The sequence below is a fragment of the Pongo abelii genome, chromosome 14 (genome assembly GCF_028885655.2).
Source record: "Pongo abelii isolate AG06213 chromosome 14, NHGRI_mPonAbe1-v2.0_pri, whole genome shotgun sequence".
NCBI lineage: Eukaryota > Metazoa > Chordata > Mammalia > Primates > Hominidae > Pongo > Pongo abelii.
In genome coordinates, this window is record NC_071999.2 from 34022676 (window position 1) to 34047168 (window position 24493).

At 39.7% G+C, this 24493-nt stretch overlaps 1 protein-coding gene across 4 annotated transcripts in view; it reads left to right on the top strand.

The window, feature by feature from the left end:
• MTUS2 (microtubule associated scaffold protein 2) overlaps positions 1-24493 on the top strand; it is a 688859-nt gene that overhangs the window by 268526 nt on the left and 395840 nt on the right. For 2 of the 4 annotated variants that reach the window (XM_024257582.3, XM_054528635.2), the window contains exon 5: positions 19190-19387. In XM_024257582.3, coding sequence (XP_024113350.2) covers positions 19190-19387 — 198 coding nt within the window. The remainder of the gene's footprint in view (positions 1-19189; positions 19388-24493) is intronic. The other 2 variants (XM_054528634.2, XM_054528636.2) reach the window with 1 other exon arrangement.

Below are 24493 nucleotides of genomic sequence, written 5' to 3' on the forward strand. Positions count from 1 at the left end.
GCAAGAGATTACCAGAGGTTTGGTTGTTTTTGTTTTGTTTTGTTTTGTTTTTGTTTTTGTTTTACCCCAAGGGTGGCAACCTTGAACAAGAAATTGTTGTGGTCTTTGACTAGACCAGAGTGTCAGACTACTGGCAATGACCCAAGAATATAAAAATATGCAGACGGAATCAACTTTTGGCTGGAGTATCCAGTGTTACATGACTGCCTGAAGTTTGTCCGATTGTGGTGACCCTTGGTTTCAGTTACGGACTGACTGTTTGTGTCTCCCTAAAATTCATATGTTGAAGTTCTAACCCCCAATGTGATAGGAGTTGAGCCTTCAGGAAGTAATTAGTTTTAGATGAGGTCATGAGGATGAAGCCCCCACGGTGGGAGTACCGGAAGAAACACTTGAGTTTCCTCTTCTGCTATGTGAGGACACAGCAATAAAGCTGCCATCTGCAACCTAGAAAGAGGGCCTTTACTGGAACATGACCATGCTGGCACCCTGATATTGGACTTCTAGCCTCCAGCACTGTGAGAAATAAATGTCTGTTGTTTAAGCCACCTAGTCTGTGGCATTTTGTTATGACGGCCTGAGCTGACTAAGATAGGTCCCATTTTGTATCAGCAACATATTGATTAGGGGATGAAAAGTAGCAGCTCTCCAGTGAGCTCCGTCATGCCTGATGGTGATATTTTCATCTGTAAAGTGTATGAATGCCCATTGCTGTTGATGAGTTGATCGCAAGTGGCTCCTTACGTAGCCAAGTCTTAAAGGGGTGACCTCCTCCAGCACTGTGGCATCAGGCAAAGGTCTGAGGAAAGGGGAGGCCCTCCTTCCATCCTCCTACAACTTGGCAGGGAGAATATGCAAGAGGGCCCACGTTTGGCCCTGTCCTGTAGCAAAGAGGCCTCAATAGCTATGCCAAGCTTGCAGGGTGCCACTTGTATGACTCAAGGCATAATGGAGACCTGGGTGTGGAGGGTCATGGGTTCAGAGAACAGAAGTTTCTCTTCTCAGGAGAGATCAGCCTATGGCCAGAATTTGGTATTCTTATATTGTATACAGCAGGGCCAAGGGGGTTCAGTTTCTTGTATCAGAAGTCCAGGGGTAACTTATAGCCATTATAAGTGGTCTAGAGACTCCAGGAAGCATGAGAGGAGGTTACTAAAGCTTTTATAGTGAGGAGTCTTTGAGGGAACTAAAGGAAATGCATGTTGATTGCAGTTTGGACAGATTCTAGAGCTGGTTGTTGGAGGGAAGCCCATGAAGATGGGCTTCAATGAAATTTTCAAAGGAAGGATATTTTGCTTCCTGAACCCAAAAAAGCCTAAAAGACCCTGGGCTTCCCTTACTATTTTTGGTGCTGATACAATCATTAGCTATTTCTTAAGCGAGTCAGGGGATGGAGTTCCCTGCAGTTTACCAAGTAATTTTCAGGAATTTAACGTGGTGGCAAGATGTTGTACTATGCACAAGGCAATAGCCCATTTCTCTTCTTTGAACTCCTTGGTGAGTTTTTATTTGTATGTCCTGAACGAGTGTGTCAAATGTCGAATGAATGCCTTCAGAAGAGAATGTCATCAATATAATGTCATGCCTGTACTCTTGGAGAAAGTTGAGTGCAGTTAAGACCTTCCCTGCAAAGGCTTGTGTATGATGGCAAGGCTGTTGGGGTACCCTGTGGGTGGCCACCAGGTAAAGATATGTTGTATTCCTTTAGAGGTAAAGGAAAGTTTTGACTAAGAAGCTGTTGAAGTAGGAGCTGAATGGAACATATTAGCCAAATCTATAATAGCAAAATACGTTGCAGTTGCTGATTAGATGGAGTCAGTCAATTCAATAATATAATGTCTGGGGGCCTTACTGGGTAGCACTATGGCATTAAGGTTACATAACCCACTGTGTAGTGTCATTCATTCCAAGTTTAAGAACAGGCCAAATTGAGTTCTTATTTGAAGGAACAATGGAGGCATGTGATGGATTTCGGTACTTGTAAGTTCTGTTTAAATTTACATTGAGCCATACCAACCGGTTTTACTAGGGGTATGGTTCATGGGGTCTCATTTTGCCAAGCCAATTTTGTATATGTTAAAATCTTAATTATATTTGAATGTATTGCTCATTAGGCCAGAGTGTCCATGCTCAGTATGGGATATTTTAGGACAATGAGTCCTATGATACTGGAAAATTTAGACAATAATTCCTGCAGTTAAGGTGAAACATACTTATGTGCCCTCTATTTTTTGTTCAGTAACTCCCCTAAGATTATAGCATATTAATCTGTAAATGAAAGACTTATAAATTAAATCTGTATTATAGATTATAATTATAGGGGGTAGTTAGTTTAAATTTAATGAGATCCTAGGAATAAATGTAGTTTGAGCCTCAGTGTTAAGGCCATGAAAATTTGCCAGTTGGTGCATTCAAATTGTGTTAAAGTTAATTCAGAACCTATGTTGCAGAAGTACAAAAGCCAGTTAGTGCTCTTTTAAATCTTACGTTGTATAAATTCTTTTAGTAAATTTTGGATTTCAAATTGGGTCCGACTGTGGGCCTCTGTTTCACTTTTTTGTTTCCTGTCTCATATCTGGTTGCTTTCTCCATCTCTTTCTTCTTCCCTCCACCCTCCTTAAAAAAAAAAAAAAACTGTTATTGTTACTGAGCATTTTCTCTACTTTGCTTAGATTTATAAGTTCCATCCTCCAGAGAGGTTCAAATCAGTATTGTTAGGGTTAGGGGCTCCTCCATGCAATGTTCTCTTTCTCTTTTTCCTTTTCTTTCCTCTCCTCTCCTCTCTCCTCTCTCCTCTCTCCTCTCTCCTCTTCTCTCCTCCTCTCTCCTCTTCTCTCCTCCTTTCTCCTCCTCTCCCTCCTCTCTCCTCCTCTCTCCTCCTCTCTCCTCCTCTCTCCTCCTCTCTCCTCATCTCTCCTCCTCTCCTCTCTCCTCTCTCCTCTCCCCTTTTCTTCTTTCCTTTTTTGATGGAACCTTGCTCTGTCGCCCAGGCTGGAGTGCAGTGATGCAATCTCGGCTCACTGCAACTTCTGCCTTCTGGGTTCAAGCGATTCTCCTGTTTCAGTCTCCCTAGGAGCTGGGATTGTAGGCGCATGACACCACACCCAGGTAATTTTTGTATTTTTAGTAGAGGTGGGGTTTCACCTTGTTGGCCAGGCTGGTCTTGAACTCCTGACCTCAGGTGATCCACTCCCCGCCCCCCCCGGCCTTCCAAAGTGCTGGGATTACAGGCATGAGCTACTGTGCCTGACCTCAGTGGTTACTTTACAGGGTTTAAGAACACTGGGTTTAACTAGTGATATGGTTTGGATGTGTGTCCCTCCAGATCTCATGTTAATGTGATCCCCAATGTTGGAGGTGGGGCTAATGGTGTTGGATCATGTGGGTGGATCCCTCATGTATGGCTTAGTGCCATCCCCTTGGTGATGAATGAATTCTTGCTCAGTTCGTTCGTGCAAGGAGATGCAGTTGTTTAAAAGAATCTGGGACCTCTCCCTTCTTTCTCTCTTTCTCCCTTTCTTGCCATGTGACATGCAGGCTTCCCTTTACCTTCCACCATGAGTAGAAGCTTCCTGACATCTCACTAGAAGCAGAGGGTGATACCATGTTTCTCATACAGCTAGCAGAACCATGAGCAAAAGTAAACCTCTTTTCTTTTTCTTTTATTTAGTAACTGTTACTTATTTTACTTTTCAACTTTTATTTTAGGTTCAGGGGGTACATGTGAGGTTTGTTACATGAGTAAATTGTATGTCACTGAAGTTTGATGTACAAGTAATTTTGTCACACAGGTAGTGAGCATAGTACCCAATAGGTAGTTTTTAGACCCACATTCTTTTGTCACCCTCCCTGCTTAAGTAGACCCCACTGTCTATTGTTCCCACCTTTGTGTCCATATGTACCCAAAGTTTAGTTCCCATTTACAGATGAGAACATGTGGAATTTGGCTTTCTGTCCCTGTGTTAATTTGCTTAGGGTAACGGCCTCCAGCTCCACCCATGTTCTTGCAAAGGACATGATGTTGTTCTTTTTTTGTGGCTGTGTAGTATTCCATGGTGTATATGTACCACATTGTCTTTATCCAGTCCACCATTGATTGGGCACCTAGGTTGATTTCATGTCTTTACTATTGTGAATAGTGCTATGATGAACATAGTCATGCATGCATCTTTATGGTAGAATAACTTTTTTTCCTTTGGCTATATACCCAGCAATGGGATTGCTAGGTCGAAATCAGTTCTGTTTTAAGTTCTTTGAGAATTCGCTAAACTGCTTTCTATAGTAGCCGAACTAATTTACATTCCCACCTGCAGAGTATAAGCCTTGCCTTTCATCTTCAGCCTTGCCAAAATCTGTTATTTACTGATTTTTAAAAAAGAGCCATTCTAACTGGTGTGAGATGGTATGTCATTGAGGTTTTGATTTGCATTTCTCTGATGATTAGTGATGTTGAGCATTTTTTCATATGCTTGTTGGCCACATGTATGTCTTCTTTTGAGAAGTGTCTATTCATGTTCTTTGCCCATTTTGAAATGAGGTTTGTTTCTTGCTTGTTGATTTGTTTAAGCTCCTTATAGATTCTGGATATTAGGTCTTTGTTGCATACATAATTTGCTAACATTTTCTCCCATTCTGTAGGTTTTCTGTTTATGCTATTGATAGTTTGTTTTGCTGTGCAGAAGATCTTTAATTAGATCTTACTTATTTATTTCTTCTTTTTGTTACAATTGCTTTTGGAGACTTTATCATGAAATCTTTGCCAAGGCCTATGTCCAGAACGGTGTTTCCTAGGATTTCTTCTAGGGTTTTTATAGGTATTACATTTAAGTCTTCAAGATTGTAGGTGTGTGGTTTTGGTTTCTGGCTTCTTTAACCTGTTCCACTGGTCTGTGTGTTTGTTTTTGTACCAGTACCATGATGTTTTGGTTACTATATTCTTGTAGTATAGTTTGAAGTTGAATAGTGTTACGCCTCCAGCTTTGTTCTTCTTGCCTAGGATTGCTTTGGCTATTGGGGCTCTTTTTTGCTTCCATATGAATTTTAGAATACGTTTTTCTAATTCTGTGAAAAATGGCATTGATAGTTTGATAGGAATAGCATTGAATCTGTAATTGCTTTGGGCACTATGGCCATTTTAACAATATTGATTCTTTCTATCCAAGAGAGGAATTTTTTCCATTTCTTTGTGTCATCTATTATTTCTTTCAGCAGTGTTTCACGATTTTTGTAGAGATCTTTCACCTCCCTGGTTAGCTGTATTCCTAGGTATTTTATTCTTTTTGTGGCTATCATGTTCTTGATTTGGTTCTTAGCTCAAATGTTATTGGTGTATATGGTACTGGGTTTTATATATTAATTTTGTATTCTGAAACTTTACTGAGGACGTTTATCATTTCTAGGAGCCTTCTGAAGGAGTCTTTAGGGTTTTCTAGGTATAGAATCATATCATCAGTGAAGTGGGATAATTTGACTTCCTCTTTTCCTATTTGGATGCCTTTATTTCTTTCTCTTGCCTGATTACTCTGGCTAGGACTTCCAGCACTGTGTTGAATAGGAATGGTGAGAGTGGACATCCTTATCTTGTTCCAGTTCTTAATGAGAATGCTTTCAGCTTTTGCCCATTCAGTATGATGTTGGCTGTGGGTTTGTCATAGATGGTTCTTATTATTTTGAGATATGTTCCTTAAATGCCTAGTTTGTTAGAGGTTTTTAACATGAAAGGATGTTGAATTTTATTGAAAGCTTTTGCTGTGTCTGTGAGATTATTATGTGGTTTGTAGTGTTAGTTCTGTTTATGTGGTCAATCACAATTACTGTTTTGCATATGTTGAACCAACCTTACATCCCAAGAATAAAGCCTACTTGATTGTGGTGGATTAGCTTTTTGATGTGCTGCTAAATTCAGTTTCCTAGTATTTTGTTGAAGATTTTTGCATCTATGTTCATCAGGGATATTGGCCTGAAGTTTTATTTTTTCATGTGTCTCTGTCAGGTTTTGGTATTTGGAATTTTAGAATACGTTTTTCTAATTCTGTGAAAAATGGCATTGGTAGTCATTAGCTGTTGATGCTGGCCTCATGAAATGAGTTAGGAAGGAGTCCTTCCATGATTATTGGGGTTGGTTTGCTCTCGTTTCTCCAGTTCCTCTGAGTATAATGTTAGGTGGTTAGTTTAAGCATTTTCTGGCCAGGTGCAGTGGCTCACGCCTGTAATCCCGGCACTCTGGTAGGCCAAGGCAGGCAGATCACAAGGTCGGGAGATTGAGACCATCCTGGCTAACATGGTGAAACCCTGTCTTTTCTAAAAACACAAAAAAATTAGCTGGGCGTGGTGGGTGCCTGTAGTCCCAGCTACTTGGGAGGCTGAGACAGGAGAATGGCGTGAACCTGGGAGGCGGAGCTTGCAGTGGGCTGAGATCATGCCCCTGCACTCCAGCCTGGGTGACAGAGCAAGACTCCATCTCAAAAAAAAAAAAAAAAAGAATTTTCTAACTTTTTGGTGTAGGTGTTTAGTCCTATAAACTTTCCCCTTAATGCTGCTTTAGCTGTGTCCCAGAGATTCTGGTATGTTGTATGTTTGTTTTCATTTGTTTCAAAGACTTTTTTATTTGTGCTTTAACTTTTATTTTTTACCCAAGTCATTCAAAAGCAAGTTGTTTAATTTTCATGTAATTACATGGTTTAGAGTGATCTTCTTGGTATTGATTTCTCATTTTATTGTGTGATCTCAGAGTGTGGTTGGTTGGTAGGATTTTGGTATTTTTGAATTTGTTGAGAATTGCTTTATGCCTGAGTGTGTGGTTGATCTTAGAGTATGTGCCATGTGCAGATGAGAATAAGGTGCATTCTTACACTGTTGTGTGGAGTGCTCTGTAGATGCCTGTGAGGTCCATTTGTTCAAGTGTTGAGTTTAGGTCCCAAATACCTTCGTTAATGTTCTGCCTTGATTTCTAATGTCAGTTAGGTGTTGAAGTCTGCCACTATTATTGTGTGGTTATCTAAGTTTCTTTATAGGTCTTTAATGAATCTGGGTGCTCCAATATTGGGTTCATATACATTCAGGATAGTTAAATCATCTTGTTGTATTGAACCCTTTATGATTATGTAATACCCTTCTTTATCCTTTCTCATAATAGTGGGCTTATTAAATCATAGTCTGTTTTTTTCTAAAATAAAAATAGCAACCTCTGTTCTTTTTGTTTTCTGTTTCATACATTTTTCTTCATCTCCTTACTTTAAGACTATGGGTGTCATTGCATGTGAGATGGATCTCTTGAAGACAGCACACAGTTGGGTCTTGCTTACCTATCCAGTTTGCCACTCTGTCTTTTAAATAAGATGTTTAACCCATTTACATTTAAGATCAATATTGATATGTGGTTTGTTCCTGTCATCATGTTGTTAGCTGGTTGTTATGTAGACTTGATTGCATAGTTACTTTATATTGCCAGTAGGCTATGTACTTAAGTGTGTTTTTGCAATAGCAGGTATCAGGTTTTTATTTCCATATTTAGCCCTCCCTTTATGGCCTCTTCTAAGGCAGATCTGGTGGTAACAATTTTCCCTAGAATTTACTTGTCTGAGAAGGATTTTATTTCTCCTTCACTTATGAAGCATAGTTTGGCTGGGTATGAAATTCTTTGTTGGAACTTCTTTTCTTTAAGGCTGCCAAATATAGGTCCCCAATCTCTTTTGGCTTGTAGGGTTTCTGCTGAAAGGTCCACTGTTAAGCTGATGGAGTTTCCTTTGTATGTGACCTGCCCCTTCTTTCTAGCTAACTTTAAGGTGTTTTCTTTCATATTGACCTTGGAGAATCTGATGACTATGTGCTTTGAGAAAGGTCATATTGTCTAGTATTTCACAGAGGTCCTCTGAAGTTCTGGATTTACATGTCAACCTCTCTAGCAAGGTCAGGGAATTTTTTGTGGACAATATCCTCAAATATGTTTTCCAAGTTGCTTGCTTTCTCTTCATCTCTTTGAGGAATGCCAGTGAGTCATAGGTTTGGTCTCTTTAGATAATCTTATATTTCTTGCTGGTTTTGTTCATTTTTAAATTCTTTTTTTTGTCTGCATGGATTCAAAGGAGTGGTGTTCAAGCTCTGACATTCTTTCCTCAGCTTGGTCTATTCTGTTATTAATGGTTCCTATTGCATTATGAAATTCCTGTAGTGAATTTTTGATTTCTGGAAGTTCAGTTTGGTTCTTTCTTAAAATGGATATGTCATCTTTCAACTCTTAGATTGTTTTACTGGTTCCTTGAATTAGATTTCAGCCTTCTCCTGTATCTCATTGAGCTTCCTTGACATCCATATTCTGATTCTATGTTGTTCATTTCAGCCATTTCAAACTGGCTAAGAAACATTGCTGGGGAGCTAGTGTGGTCATTTGGATGTCTTAAGACACTCTGGCTTTTATGGTTGCCAGAAATCTTGACCTGGTTCTTTCTCATCTCTATGGGCTGATGTTACTTTAATTTTTCAAGTTGCTGTTTTTTGGGTGAAGCTTTTTGCTTTTATATTCTTTGATGCCCTTGAAGGTTTGACTGTGGTATAAGTTGGGTTTGGTTGACTTTGTTTCTGGATGCTTTCAGTGGGCAAAGGCTCAGTCAGTACTCCTGGGCTGCATGCTCTAACCCTGGGGACCTGAGACCAGGCTTTTGGTTTTGTTCTCTGGCCCCTTGAGGTCAAGCATCTCCTGTGCTGGAAGAGCTGAGATGTTCCTAGTTCTCTGGCAACAACACTTTGATGGGGCTTCCAGCAAAAGTGCTCTGGTGGGGCAGTGGAGTGCCTGTGGGAGAGTTCACTGTGCTGGGGTTGTGGGGGCTGCAGGAGAGTACACTGTAGTCAGGGGGCTGCAGGCGAGCCCACACCAGTGGAGTGACTGGGGGAGGCTGCAAGCAAGCACATGCCAGTGAAGGAAGGCTGTAGGTGGTTGCACACTGGTGGGGTCCATCTGCAAAAATGTTCCAATGGGAAGGCAGGGGCTCCTGGTGAAAGAACTATGGCAGTGGCTGCCAGCAAGCATTTCAACAGGGCATCTAAGGCTGTACTGCATGTGGGCATGGGTAGGCAGGGACTACAGGAGAGGCCAGCATACAGGGGATGCCCATACAAAACTGGTCATGTTCTATGCAGGAGAGCCCTGCTCTCTTTAGGTCTGGTAGCTAACGAAAGCTAAAGCCACTTAGAGGATTCTAACAAGTCTTTGGGGATGGGCACCTATGGCTGTGCTCCACTGCAGCCATTCCCATGCCAAACCCTTTGGGATCCATGCAGACTGGAGTTCTGTCTCTGTCACCTCTCCAGGCAGCTCTCCCCATGAATTCAAATATATCTGTGGGCTTCGTGGAGTATCCTGCAGCTAGGATCCTGGAGGTCTGTGGAGAGAGTAGGCCACTCTATTTTTAGCTCACTCACCCCTTCTCTGGTTGCCACTTGGGACCCACAGTGAGTTCTGGTACTCAGCAACTTTGTGCAGGGTTCCAACCTCCTCCTCATCAGTCCCAGGGTCTGTATCCTTCCTCTATCGATTCTGAATGCCTTCTTTCTGAAGATCTGCTTGGAATATGGCAGTCTACTCAATGGGTTCTGTCTCTCTAGGTGGGAGAAGCTCCCCCATCTGCATCTAGTCAGCCATCCTGCCCCTTTCTCTTTTCTTTGTAAATTACCCACACTCAGGTATTTATTTGTAGTGACACAATCGGACTAATACAAGTAGAGTCTGAATTAACCTCTTCAGTGTGCCACAAGGGTGCCGTGGGTGTTTTTCTCTATAAGCTTGAGGGTCAGGATTTTTGTGGCTACAGAGGTCTAGGCAACAGCAACTAAGATATTTAAGGTCCTGTGGAGTTGTCTGCTTCTAAGGAATGCAGATCTCAGTACTCCACATTATGGCCTTTGTTTCTTTTTCCTTTTTTTCCATTAATGACCACTCTTTCATGAGCTTTTGCCCAGTAGGCTTATATCTTCACATGATCCAGTCTTCCCCTTAGTGCTCTATAGATCTGGAGCCAATACCTAGTTGAGACACATAACCAGTTGTCACAGGGTAATCTTTCCTTGAGCCTAGCATAAGTCACAACTTCATTCTTAGAAATACAGATAGGTCCAGACTGAGACACATGCCCAGGGCCAGCTTAAGAAAGCCCTACCCCAATCTCATAATCTTATTCCAAAATCAATTAATCATTGAATCTTCCAATTTAGTTCAGCATTATCTGTAACAGAAGCTCTGTAGGACTCAACAGTGCAGTACAGAGCAGCACAGCTCAAAGCACAAGAAGCCAAGAAGGAACAGTGCAGAGTACATGCTTGCTAGAAGGCAGCAGAGCCTGTTAACAAGCCAAAGCCTGAGGAAAGACCCCTGTGGAGGTGGTCATTCTCTCAGCATCCTGATCCAGCACCTGTTGTTGTAGCCACCCTGAAGAGGTAAGATGAACCTCCACCCAAAATTTGGTTTAGATGTCAAGAGTGATTATGATAGCAGCAGGAGGCAGTCAAATGCCTAGGCAGATAGGGATGGGTTCCCAGTGAAACCACACCTTCAAGCCAAAGCCAGTTTAAAGCCTAAAAGCCAAGCTACAAGTCAAATCCATGGAATGGACTGAGAACCTCTCTTTCTGTTTGGTGTGCGTTCCTCTGATTGATTCTCACCCTTCACCCATTTTACATATTCCTACTCTTCCCTAATTGGTTTTTTACACTGTCATGCCCACCTTTGAGTGGTGCCTTTGTTTTAGCCTTTTTTTGCATACTAACAAACCAATCAGCATGTACTCACCCATTCTAAGCCCATACAAGTCCTAGACCCAGCCACGCTGGGTGGGTGACCACTTGACTTTGACCACCCTCACATCCCCTCTCTGCTGAGAGCTATTCTTTCACTCAATAAAATTCTTCTTCACCTACCTCACCCTTCGATTGTCAGAGTAACCTTATTCATCTTGGATGTGGGACAAAAACTTCGGAACCTGTGAATGCAGGTATGAGCTGTAACACAGGTAGGCTGGGGCACACCTGGCCCAGTTGTAGGCTGAGCATGGGATCCAGGCTGGTGCACAAGCCAGGCATGGCCCCGCAGGATGAGTGGATGGGGCACCTTCTGCAACAGGCCCAGGGCCAAGTGAGGCCCTGGGCAGAGACGTCATTGGCCATGGAGTTCTCTGGCTGGCAAAGTGACAGAAAAATCATGTATCAATTATGCCAAAGCAAGAGGGTTTGAAAAATTTTATGAATTACATAATTGAAGTCTCTGGGAAGAGAGGACTGGCCTCTCATGCATTTGAAATGGCTTGAGAGAATGAGGAAAGAATGCTGGCTCAGGGTTTTTATTATCATTATGGAGTGGGGTAAGTGTAAGGGTTCTCATGCAAGTGGGACGGAGTTTGTGTGGTTTTGATCTAAATTACCACCCTCACTCCTGTCCCACTTCCTAGCATCAAAAGAGGGAGCATTGGGCTTTCTTAACAGCTTTCCCAGATATGGGGCCAAAGGAGTGGGGATTGAGGCTAAAAGCTGTTAGCAGTCAAACATAAAAACAAACAAACAAACAGACAAACAAAAAACTATGGAGTCTTGGCTGAGTGCTGTAGCTCATGCCTGTAATTCCAGCACTTTGGGAGACTAAGACGGGCAGATCATGAGGTCAAGAGATTGAGACCATCCTGGCCAACATGGTGAAACCCCATCTCTACTAAAAATACAAAAATTAGCTGGGCGTGATGGTGCATGCCTGTAATCCCAGCTATTCGAGAGGCTGAGGTAAGAGAATCACTTGAACCTAGGAGGTGGAAGTTGCAGTGAGCCGAGATCATGCCACTGCTCTCCAGCCTGGCGACAGAGCAACACTCCATCTCAGAAAACCAAAAAACAAAAAACTATGGAGTCTGATCGTTTATGATAATTCCTAAGTATTTTATTCCTTTCGGTCTACTGTAAATACAAATTGTTTTCTTAATTTTATTTTTTGATGATTTATTGTGAGTGTATAGAAATACAGTTGATTTCTGTATGTTGAATTGTATTCTGTAAACTTGCTAAACTCATTTATTATAATAGTTTTTTAGTGGATTTCTTGGGTTTTTCTATATATAAGATCATGTCATCTGCAAAGAGAAAGTTTTCCTTTTTGTTTCCAATCTGCACATTTCTTATTTTATTTTCTTGCCTAATTTCTCTGGCTAGCACCTTACATACAATGTTAAATAGAAATTGTGAGAGAAGACATCCTTTTCTTGTTTTTAATCTTAGAGGGGAAGAATTCAGTCTTTTACTGTATTAGCTGTGGATTTTTCCAATAAGCCCTTATAAGATTGAATATATTTTCTTTAATTACTAGTTTAAATGTTTTTATCATGTGGTTTATCTGAATCAATTAAGAAGATCGTATGGTTTTTCTTTATTAATATGGTATAGTACATGGATTAATTACATATGTAAAACCAATCTTGCATTCCTAGCATAAATATCACTTGATCATGGTATATAATATTTTTTATATATTGCCAGCTTCAGTGTGCAGTATTTTGGTGAGGATTTTGAATCTATAAGAGTTATTGATTTATAGTTTTCTTGAGATGTCTTTATCTGGTTTTTAGCATCAAGATTATACTGGACTTATAGAATGAGTTTATAAGTATTCCCTCCTCTTCTTTTTCTGGGTGGGGGGTGTAATTTGTGAAGAATTGGTATTAATTCTTCTTTAAATGTTTGATAGAATTCACTAATGACATCTGTGCCTGGATTTTTCTTTGTGAGAATTTTTTTTATTTCTAACTCAATCTCTGTTTTAGATTTTCAGATTTTCTGTTTCTTCTTGATTCAGCTTTTATAGTTTGTATTTCTGTGGAATTTGTCTGTTTCACTAGGTTGTCTAATTTGTTGAGATGCAGTTGTTCATAGTACAATATTCCCATATGATCCTGCAAAATAAGTGGTGATGTTCCCTCTTTCATTCCTAATTTTAGTAATTTGAGCCTTCTATTTTTCTTGGCTGGCTCAGCTAAAGGTTTGTCAAATTTATTGATAATTCAAAGAACTAAGATTTTGTTTTCATTGGCTTTCTCTCCTGTTTTTCTATTCTCTGTTTTATTTATTTTCACTGTAATCTTTATTATTTCTTTTCTTCTTTTGGTTTAAGTTTAGTTTGCCCTTCTTTCTTCAGTGTTTTAAAGTCAAAAATTACTTTATTGAATTGACATCTATTTTCTTTTCTAATGTAGGCATTTACAGTTATAATTTTCCTTTTAAGCATTGCTTTAGCTGCTTCCTGTAAGCTTTGGTATGTCACTCATTTTTATTCAACTTAGTGTTTTCTAATTCCCCTTTCAATTTTATCTTTGACCCAGTGGTTATTTATGTGTGTTCATATATTTGAGAATTACCCAAATTTCCTTGTTATTGATTTTTAATTTCATTCTGTTATGACCACAGAACATACTTTATATCATTTCAATCCTTTTTAATTTATTAATGCTTGTTTTATGGCCTAAGATATAGTTTATCCTGGAGAATATTCTATGTGCACTTGAGAAAAATATGTATTCTGCTTCTCTTGGGTGGAACGTTTTATAGAGGTCTGTTAGGTTTAGTTAGTGTTCAGATCTTCCATTTTCTTGTTTATCTTCTGCCTCATTGTTCTATTATTGAAAGTGAGGTATTGAAGTCTCCAACTATTATTTTGAATTGTTTATTTCTCCTGTCAATTCTATTCGTTTTTGCTTGATGTAATTTGGGTATCTGTTGTTAGGTGTGTATACATTTATAATTACTGTATCTTCCTAATACATTGACCTTTTTATCATTATGAACTATCCCTCTTCATTCTGGGTTGACAGTTGTTTTTCTCTTTACCTTTCTACACTTCTTACTATGGTGTATCTAGGTGTGGATCTCTTTACATTACCTTATTTGGGTTTCCTTGAGCTTCTGATGTATACATTAATCATTTAAATAAATTTTCAAAGATTTGGACTATTTAAATTTTTTTCTGCTCCTATCTCTGTTTTTTCCTTCTGAAACATCCATTCTCTGTATGTTGTTGCGCTTAATGATGTTCCACATCTCTCTGGGGCTCCGCTTATTTTTCTTCATTTCTTTCCGCTGTGTTCCTTGGATTGTGTAGTATGTATTGATCTATCTTCAAGTTCACTTATTTTTTTCCTGCCACTTCAAATATGTTGTAGAGACCCTTTAGTTAATATTTCATTTTAGTTATTTTGCTTTTTAACACCAAACTTTCCATTTGGTTTTTGTAATTTTTATTGTTATTTTCTATTTGATGAAATATTGTCATCATAGTGCCTTTACTTCTTTAAGCATAGTTTCCTTAGTTATTTTATTATATTTATAATAGCTCTTTTGAAGTTTTTGACTGCTGGGTCTTTTCATAGGCAGTTTCTGTTGCCTGCTTTTTTCTCATATCTGAGTCACCCTTTCCTGTATTTTTTTCTTTTGTGTGTCTCATTTTATTTTTGTTGTAATGGAACTTTTAGATAATTATTGTAGCATCCTTGACTACTAATTACCTCTCTTCCTCTCTGGGGCTTGTTGTTTGCTTATTTATTTGTTTAACAACTTGGTTGATCTACTTTAGTGAAGCCTATTTCCTTTGCACTCTGAATTCACTAATGTCGCTCCACAGAAGGCATAGCCTTGGGCATGTACACAATCACACTAACAATGTTTTAGCAGGGCTGTCTCTCCCTGATCTGTGTTACATTGTCGTCCTCCCTTTGGTATCACATTCAGCTGTCAGGTTGCACTAATTACTGAGTGATTGCTCTATAATTTTCTACAGTGTCCTGGGGCATACATTATTCCACAGTCTGATCCAGTTAAATTCAAGCTCCTTTTCAAGGGTAGTTTTTAAAGCCACTCTTTGAGGTTAGTTCTGACCCCTGGATAGCTCTTTTCAGTTATTTCCTTGGCTCTCTCTAATAAACTACCTTGTCTATGGTTTATTATTTTGCTTCATGGAGCTACCAGCCTCCTCCTAATTGCTTACCATCAAAATCTTTATTGTTTTTGAGATTGCCGTTAGGCCCAAACTTCCCCCACAGTTTGTTCCAAACAAAGTTAATTCCTTTGTAGAGGACTCTGGAGATCTCTGTTCTTATGGCCTGCCTCTATGATTGGGCAAAATCTCTCAGTCACCATTCTGAAGCTGGGGTTGGGGACAGTGGACTACTTCTCTTGGATTGACACTCCTGGTTTATAAGCGAGGTGCGAGGTAGGGGCAGTAGCCTCTAGTCTTCTCCCTTTTTCTCTCTGGTGTTGAATTTCTAGCCTATGGTGAGCCACAGGTGATTGGGAAATGGTGATTGGGGCCCCAGTATTGTTTGGCTTGCTGTGCCTGGGGTAGTACCTCTGTCTTATGTGTTTGGGCCAAGCGAAGGAAGGTTCCCTGACCTTTTGACCACTCTCTCATGTAATTCAGGCTCTACAACATGGAACTGGGGGTGGGGTTGGAGTGAGAAATGGTGGTGGCCTGCCCATCCCAGGGAGATACTATAGTCCTTGACTCTAGGAGAGGAAACCCATCCTTTTGGCCACACACATCCAGAGTAGAGCTTTCATTATATTGTGATGATAGTAGGGGAGGAAGAGAGTGGACTGTGGTTCAAGTGCCACTGACTTTCACTGTTCTTACTGGATTTAGTAGAGTTTCTTATATAAATGTTTCTTTATGTGCTACATGTTCATAGAACAATTTCTGGAAACTTTAAATGGTGGTTGTTATTTTAAATTTTATTTTACCAGTTATGTTTGTTTCACTGGGAAGAATGTCCATGGAAAGCCTCATGTCACCATTTTGGAAGTTGTCTTTTTTGTGTGCCACCTCAGCTTTCCTGTAATATTTATAACTATCATTTGTTTATTGAAGGCTTATTATGCACCTGTAACATTTGTATTTCTGTCAAAGTCTATATTCTTGAATAGTACAAGAACACTAAATACTTGGAAACATATTCCTCTAACATGCTAAATGTCTTAGTTCCAGCTGTATAAAAAGTACCATAGACAGTGTAGCGTATAAAAACAAATGTATTTCTCACAGTTCTTGTGGCTGAAAGTCTGAGATCAGGGTTGCAGACCACCATCTTCTCATTATATCTTCACATGGTGGAAACAGAGGGAGCTCTGTTTCCAGCTTCTTTTCATATGGGCACTTGGGCACTAATCCCATTCACAAGGGCTCCATTCTTATAACCTAATTACCTCCTAAAGGCCCCACCTCTGAATATCATCACATTGGAAGTTAGGATTTAAACCTGTGATTTTGGGGTTGGGGGAGACAGACATTCAGTCCATAACACTGGACTTGTTTGAGAAATAGTAAGTACTATATATTTTTATAAATATGTCCTTCTTATGAGAAACTAAGATTAAATTAAGATACATTCAGTCAGAAGAGCTGAATGCAGTTATTTCACACGGTGAGTTGGCTTATTCTGTTGAAGTTTTCAAAGATCCAGGGACCACCTGAATCAGAATCACTGAGGTGATTGTTTAAAAAGCAGACTTTTGAGCTCTACTCCAGACCAACTCTCATGCAGAGACTAGTAGAGATATTTGACTTATACTGTGGGCTAAATTTGTGTGGTACAAGCTTGGCTAATGTAAACTTCAACTAAATATTTATCAAATACATTGTGGAAACCGTTGTGCTAGGAGCTGGTGGTATAAAAGGAATAAGACTTGCTTCTGCAAACCCTGAAGGCGTGTATTATTCATGAGATTAATCTGCTAGAAGGAAAGACCATTGTATAGTAACTTAGCGTATGATATAGGTACCATTAGATTTACAAAAATTGTATGCGCAGAGAGTTGGGGCAAGGTATACTTTTGCAAGTCATCTAAACACACACACACACACACACACATGCGCGTGCACGCACACACACACACACAAACACACAGCCCATATGTGTCTTTATTAAAATAAAGATCTGGACTATGGGAAAGGGAAACCTAGAAAACAATTTAGAGACTGGCTTCCTGTGTACTTGGGATCCTGTGCTGCTTGTTCTCCCTGTCTCTACATGTTCCAGTGCTACTTTTCTACTGATGAAATCAACAATAATGGAATCTAAGTAAGTGTAGAATAAGATAAATTTCTTTTTGAACATGTTCAGTGGCTTGTCTTATGTAATGATTTAACAAACTTAAGTTTTCATTCTTGACTAAGTATTAAATGCTTACTGCATGCCTAGGTACTCTGTTAAAAATTGAGTTTAACTTTTCTTCCAAAATATAGTTTGTTTTTCAGAAAAATTATTTTCATATTCTCCTCACTTGATTTTGCATAATTATTGATTAACTAGGTTAGAAAGGAGGTGATAGATAACTTAAAATAGTATCAAAGTGTAATGGATTTAGAGTATACTTACTGTTGAAATTACATCTGATGTTTAGCAACTCTTTTCCTGTTCTACAGACATCATCCAGAATCAATTTGTTGTAAATTCACTGTGAACATGATATCTGTTAGATAGGGATATTTTCACTGTTCTGGGGACATGAACTAAAAGTATTCAAAATAATGTGAGAACAACAATGTGAAGTCATTAAACGTGGCATAAATTGCTGATACAAACGGGCCATTATCACTTGTTAGTGTATTGTTTCTTCTTTTTCATAGTTGAGGTTTTGTTTTTTGGTTTTTGTGCTTTTCCCAAGCACTAGGACAGGCTTGAGTTGGGAATATTTGCAGCCCCAGCTCCTTGCTTCTTTTTCCTTTTGTGCTTACTCGGTTCCTCCCCATCCTAGTCCTGACTCAGGCATCAGGAAGCCACAGCTGTGCAGCTTCTGCCTTTATCTGGACACACAGCTCTCCATAGCCTCACTTTCGGGGGAGCCACTGGCAGAGGAACAGGTACTTTTCTATGTACCATTTAGACCCAGTGTATCATTTATTGCTGCTCTGTGTATTCCCACACATAGATGCTTTCTAATATGTGGTTTCTTCATGGATTTACAGACATGGAATTTTTTTTTCAAATGGGTCATTTAATCTAGATCCTCATTTACTCTGAAACCTGGTTAATATTTTACTGGATAATGAAGAGTTGACTAGGATAAGAATGCCACTGAATGGGCAGTATATAGGCACTCATGGTAAATATTCCTGCCGGTGAAAGTTGTTAAAGGAATCAATGAGGACAGTTATACAGCACTACAGCACGTGAGGAGGCTTGGGCCTTTTAGATTTCCTATTAAAGAGCATTTGTATATTGACAATATTCTGATTCTCTCTGGTGCTGAGAGCCTTCTCATAGTGTTGTGATAATCATTGCAGTTGCTATTGCTGGAGCCTGGCTCAGACTTAGAGTATGGGGATGCTAAGATGCTAGATTTATAACTTGATGCTTTATTATTTCAAAACAAGCTGACTTTGCACATATCTGGGAACTAATTCTGAAGTTTGGACTAACATAACAGATAGTGTAAAAAGGAGAAAAAAAATCTAACATCAGTTTGAGCACATACCAAGTTCTTGTGGTATAAGCAGTAATATTTATACTAGATTTGCAAAGTCAGTGTTATCATTCCCAGTCTTTACATGAAAGGAAACTGTGGCTTTAAGTGTTAGGACAAGGGCTTGAGGTTACATAGCTCGTCATTGGGAGAGCTGATATTCCAGCCTGGCTAGTTCCACAGTCTACAGTGTCTCCTCCTCATTCCTGCAACCAGCAGAAGGTTAGATGATTCTTTGTACATATTTTTCATGAGACTTATTACAAACTGCTTAAAATTACTAGTGAATATTCACCGCAATGGTTCTTTGCCAATTGTGTGTCAAAATTTAAGGTGTATCTCAATTTTACAAAACTGGGGTAATGTGCAACAATAACTATTCGCTTTCACTCATTGTCTTAAGCACTTGATACCTTTTCTTATAGCCTTAAAATAGAGTTATTTGTCTTCCTCAATTCATCTGCTTAAGTAGACGGTAAATTTGTCCAGGCTGGGGCTGCACCACCTCCTCTCTGAGTTCTTTGAGGCACCTGACCCACAATATAAGGGGCCTTTCTCTTCCAAGGTCCGTTTTAGATGTGCTGAATCAAACCTTGCAAGATTAATTTTAGTCTGTTTATGATAGAACTGGGTTCGAATTCACAATCTGTGGAATTCCTTATCTCATTATGAACTGAGAATAATTTTTTAATTTTATTTGGGTTCGTTTTAGCAGATTTAAAGAAAGCTTCCAGTTCAAATGCTGCAAAATCCAATCTCCCGAAATCTGGTCTCCGTCCTCCCGGATACTCACGTCTCCCGGCAGCCAAGCTGGCGGCATTTGGCTTTGTCCGGAGCTCCAGCGTCTCCTCAGTCTCCAGCACCCAGTCCGGGGACAGTGCACAGCCAGAGCAGGGCCGGCCAGCCACCCGTAAGTGGGGTGGGGCAGGGTGGGGTGCCTGCACTGAATTAAAACCGGCGCGCCTGTGTAACTGTGTGTCATTTTCTTTGCATGATTATTTAAGAATTTGGATTACCTCCCTTAGCTTCCCATTGTTGTGTTATTCATCTACTGAAGAAAAATAGCCCATTTGACACCATCAGTTATGGGGAGTTAGTGTGCCAGGAAAAAAAGATCGTAACCTCCTCTTAGGATGTAGAAAATGACTTATCCAGAGACAGATTCCGGCAGCCCTTTGCTTTGCAGATTCTAGGTAAGAAGTCAAAGAAAGATCCAAGAAAGGTGTTACCTACATTGTGCTGTCATGAAGCATACTAGATATTTAATATTAGCTGAAAGAATCATTTAGTCACCTGTGATTATCAGTAATGCCTTCACACTGCCAGAGCACTTGGCTGGATTTCTGAAAGTTAAATAAATGATGTTAAAAGTAGCAAAGCACTGCCAAGCTTCTTCAAGTCCATGCCCAGGAAGGTCCCCATTAGCTGAGATGGTGCTGTTGCAGGCCCATTTCCTGAGACTGGTATTGTAGACTGCATTTTAAAGTATGAATGAATAACCTGCAGAGCACGTTACAACAGCTGCTGTCCCTGAGGAAGATCTGGAGGCTGCCCATTCAGTTGTGCCTTTGATGACCAAACCCCATCTCAGTCACCACTTCAAAGTCAATGTTATTGGATGGGAAACCATGACATCTCAGATGTTGTTTTCAAGACCTTGCCAGAGGCCCAGGAAAGTCTTAAAGGTTTCCACGTAGAGAGCTGTTTTGAAGGGGTTATAGAAGTTGAATCAAGCTGGAATAATATGAAAGAGAGAGAGAGATCGATTGATTTGTTATTTTGTCAATTTCTTGTCCAAGCTTGTTTATTCTCTGTTCTTTCTTGTGTTTACAGAGATGATGTGTGGAACATTTGCGTAGTTCTAAATTTTGGTCTACCTAGTTATTTATAAAAGTAATACATTACATTTCCCTTTGTCTTGATGTGTTTGTAAGCAGTTTCTAAGGGTGTTTTCTTTGCTCTGTTGGTTTCCTGAAGGTGCTGTAGCTCAGGCCTGCTTTCACACAGGATACCTTTAAGGAATATCATTCTAATTAGTGATTACATCATTACACAATAGCGGTCTCAAAATCTGAAACATGAATGTAATAAAGAACTGTTTGCAAATGTGTAATTCATGTTTTTAGATATGCATGTGCATATTAGCAGTCTGATGATTTGAAAATACAGGAGCAACTATTTATCATCATTTTTATTAATAAAATTCCCGATGACGTGTTTCTCTTTTAGAGAAAGTGGTATGAAGGAAAACTTATCATATGATATATGTATTTCCAACAAAGGAGTTAAGATTTTGATGTCTTAAAAAAAATTAACCTCAAGGCGAGATGAGCCATGTCCACATGACAGCAGCTTTTGCTGACAGAGAGCTGACAGGTGTGGACAGAATAATTGCACGTGCGCTTAGGGCATTTCTTCTCACCTCTGCTTCAAAGGATACTAGAGAGGGACCCCTGAGCACCCAGGGGATAAGAGCTGTATGTGCCAGAGAAAATAACTCCCAGTTCAAAGACTTCATACTAAAAGTCACACTTTTATACGAGTGTCTATCCAGAATTGTTTTCTATTTTAAGAAACATGTTAGCATTGATTTTTAATTATCTGCTACCTACTATATATGTAATTTTTACTTCACCAATAAATCACAGAAAAACCTCCCCATGAATTTGATTTGTCTAAGTACTACTAATCATTATACCTATACTTGTTATTAGATGTAATGTCAATAAATATTTTGTTTCTGTTCTTTAGCGAAGAGATGATGCTTTGATGACAGGGAATAAATAAAATATGAAGCTCTTGAGAGAGCTAAAAGTCCTTAGATCAACTTCTCATATGGTGTATATCTTTCCAGCAAAGCTTTCTTCTCCAAGCTTGTTCATTCTCTGTTTTCTTGTGTTTACAGAGATGATGTGTGGAAAGCTTTGCTGGAGCAAAGCTTTGCTGGTTCAGCTCATGGAAACAGCCAATGTGGTATCAGAATTGGTCCTTTTTTCTTCTTCTTGGAAAGCTGGTCTTTTTGCAGACATTATTTCCACATAGGATTCATTTAAGGAATACTGCTGTAATTAGGGATTATGTCATGCAGAGTAGATGTTTCAAAATCTGAAACATGAGCATGATAAGAATCTATAGTCACACATTGCTTAATGACGGGGATATGTTCTGAGAAATATGTTGTTAGGCAGTGTCGTCGTGGCACAAACATCATAGAGTGTACTTGCACAAACCTAGATGAGATAGCCTACTACACACCTAGGCAATATGGTATAGCCTTGGCTCCTAGGCTACAAACCTATGGAGCATTTACTGTACTAAATACTGTCGGCAATTATAACACAATAGTGAGTATTGGTGTATGTAACAGTATCTAAACATAGAAAAAGTATAGTAAAACTATGATTTAAAAACCAAAAATGCTGTTCCTGTATAGGGTACTTAAGCATGAGTGAAGCTTGCAGGAGTGGAAGGTGCTCTTGGTGAGTCAGAGAATGAGTTGTGAATGAATATGAAGGTCTAGGACGTCATTGTACACGTCTATGTGATAAACCAGGGCTGTCCTGGAGGCCTGGTTTACACCAGCAACACCACAAATGTGAGTAATGTGTTGTGCTACGACATTACGATGGCTAAGATGTCACTAGGCAATAGGAACTTTTCAGCTCATTTATAATCTTACAGGACCGCTGTCGTATATGTGTTCTGTTGTTGACTGAAGCATCGTTATGTGGTGCATATGGTATTTGCAAATGTATAATTCATATTTTTAGATGCTTGTGCATATTAGCAGTCTAAACAATGTCCACACTGACTGTGGCATGCTATATTGGGACACTTTTAAGTGACTCATTATGAATTCATGAGTGTTTCCTAGGCTAGCCTGGCTCTCCTGGGACTCTTCCTTGCCGTTTCCCTGGGTCCTGAGGGGCAAGTGATGATGAATGTGGAAACGGGAGCCCCATGCATCCCCCTGGACATGAGATGGCAGGACCATTTGGGGTCTCAGCTGTTCCACATAGAGTCCCCATCCACCCTGGGCTCAGGCTTCAGGCCATTAGCCCAACCCCATTGAGCAGAGGCTTTCTAAGTCAGGTGCTCTTCAATGTCTTTTTACCTTTTCCACAAGGTTGTGGCAAACAAGACAGGCACAGGGAAATGAATTATGTTCATAGGTCCTTAGAACTTGAAGGTTCTTACCATCCAGTTTACCACCCATTTTATAGCTGAGCAAACTGAGATCAGGTTGACTTGCCCTGGGTCCTGGGCTGGTGTTCTTTCTACTCTATTTCCTTCTTAAAGCTGCCATATACAGGGAAGATATATGCATGATTTGAATATTTTATCTTTCTATTAGTAAAGCAAATCATAGAGTCAGAGCTGACTTGAGAGGCCCCTCAGGCTTCCCAGGTTGTCAGCCAGCCCCTGCGGGAACACTCTTAAGTGCTAGAGAGGGTTCCGCTTTACGCAGAAGCCACTTCTGAGGCTCTCATTAGGAAGTGCTCTCTATGAGTTCAGGTTGCCTCCTTGTAATCTACAATGAGTAGCCACAGTTCCTGTGGACTCACACAGCACCTGCATGTGTATCGTGCCTCCAGGATAGCCCCAGGCACCTCCCTTCATTTCCTTACCAGTTCATCAGGTGAAGATTATGAAGTTGGCCCATTTAGAGCCTCAAATAAAACTACAAATTAAATTAGTGACCCATAGCTTTTCAAAAAAATATTTACATTGAAGGAGGGAACGTAACTTTCTAACTTAGAACTTAAGCATAAACTTAACATCATCGGTCTGACCCAGGATGTGGCTCCTTAGTTCTTTTATAATGTTCAGAGATGAAAAAAAGATCCCAACTATACTTTAGGTGATAGAAACTTACTGATAAAAATAATGACCGTACTGTAGAATTTAGTGTCGGAAACATACTATTGCCTAATGTATACAGGTTGTGCATCCCAAATCAGAAAATCTGAAATTCGAAATGTTCCAAAACCCAAAATTATTTTGAACACTGACACGATGCCCACGGGAAATAGTCACTGGAGCATTTTGGATTTTGGATTTTGGGGTTTAAGTTGTTCAACTGGTATAATAAAAATATTCCAAGATCTGAAAAATTCCAAAGTTCAAAACAATTCTGGTCCCAAGAATTTTGGATAAGGGATACTCAACCTGTACTTGGTTATCACATTAATCAGTTATTAGGTATAGACTTGATTTTCCAAGTGGGTAGGCAGATGTGACTTAAAGTCAAAATCTTTAGGAACATGTGCGGAGGGAAAATAGGATGACTTAGGTTTCATAAATTAATCATTAATGAAAATAGATCATATCACCCAAGGATAGAATAATTTATGTGGAAGATCCTATGTCATTATGTATTCTGAATAGCACTTCATTTACTGGGTGCCCAAAAAACAGAAAATACTTATCAAAGAAGTACATGAAGAATATAATATTTGCAGCTTTCCTTTCCAATTTCTCCTCTTCTTCCTCTCTTTTCAAATACTGCCATGTTTTCTCCACGGGATAACCTAAGAACAGAAATCATGGGGCAAAGAATTTAAAAAACGAGTAAAAAAAAATTAGAAGTTTTTCTCCAGTTTTTTTTTTTTTTTTTTTTTTTTCCTGGTGCACAGAAGTATTCGGATGATAGAGCAGGAGGGATACAGCTGGGGAGATGGGCAGAGAGGCTGACGTTCGCATAAATAATCCTGGCAAAGAATGTATGTTTTCGGAGCCTGAAAAGTGTCATGAAGTGGAGGGTTAATTTCTGATGAGGATATCAGGACGTTTCTCAGAAGGGATTGTACAGCCAGACAGCCTTTTGGATGGTGGAGATGAACTCTAGGAAATCTTTGGTAGGGGAGCAGTGCTGTTGGTGCATTCAGAAAACTTCCCGAATCTGAGGAGTTGCCATTCCTGGTGCAGCTTGCCACTTCATCATGGCGCTGTTTGTCTCCTGGGTGCTAAGCCCACATGTTTGAGCTCCCCAAGATTTGTTCTCAGAATGTGTCTG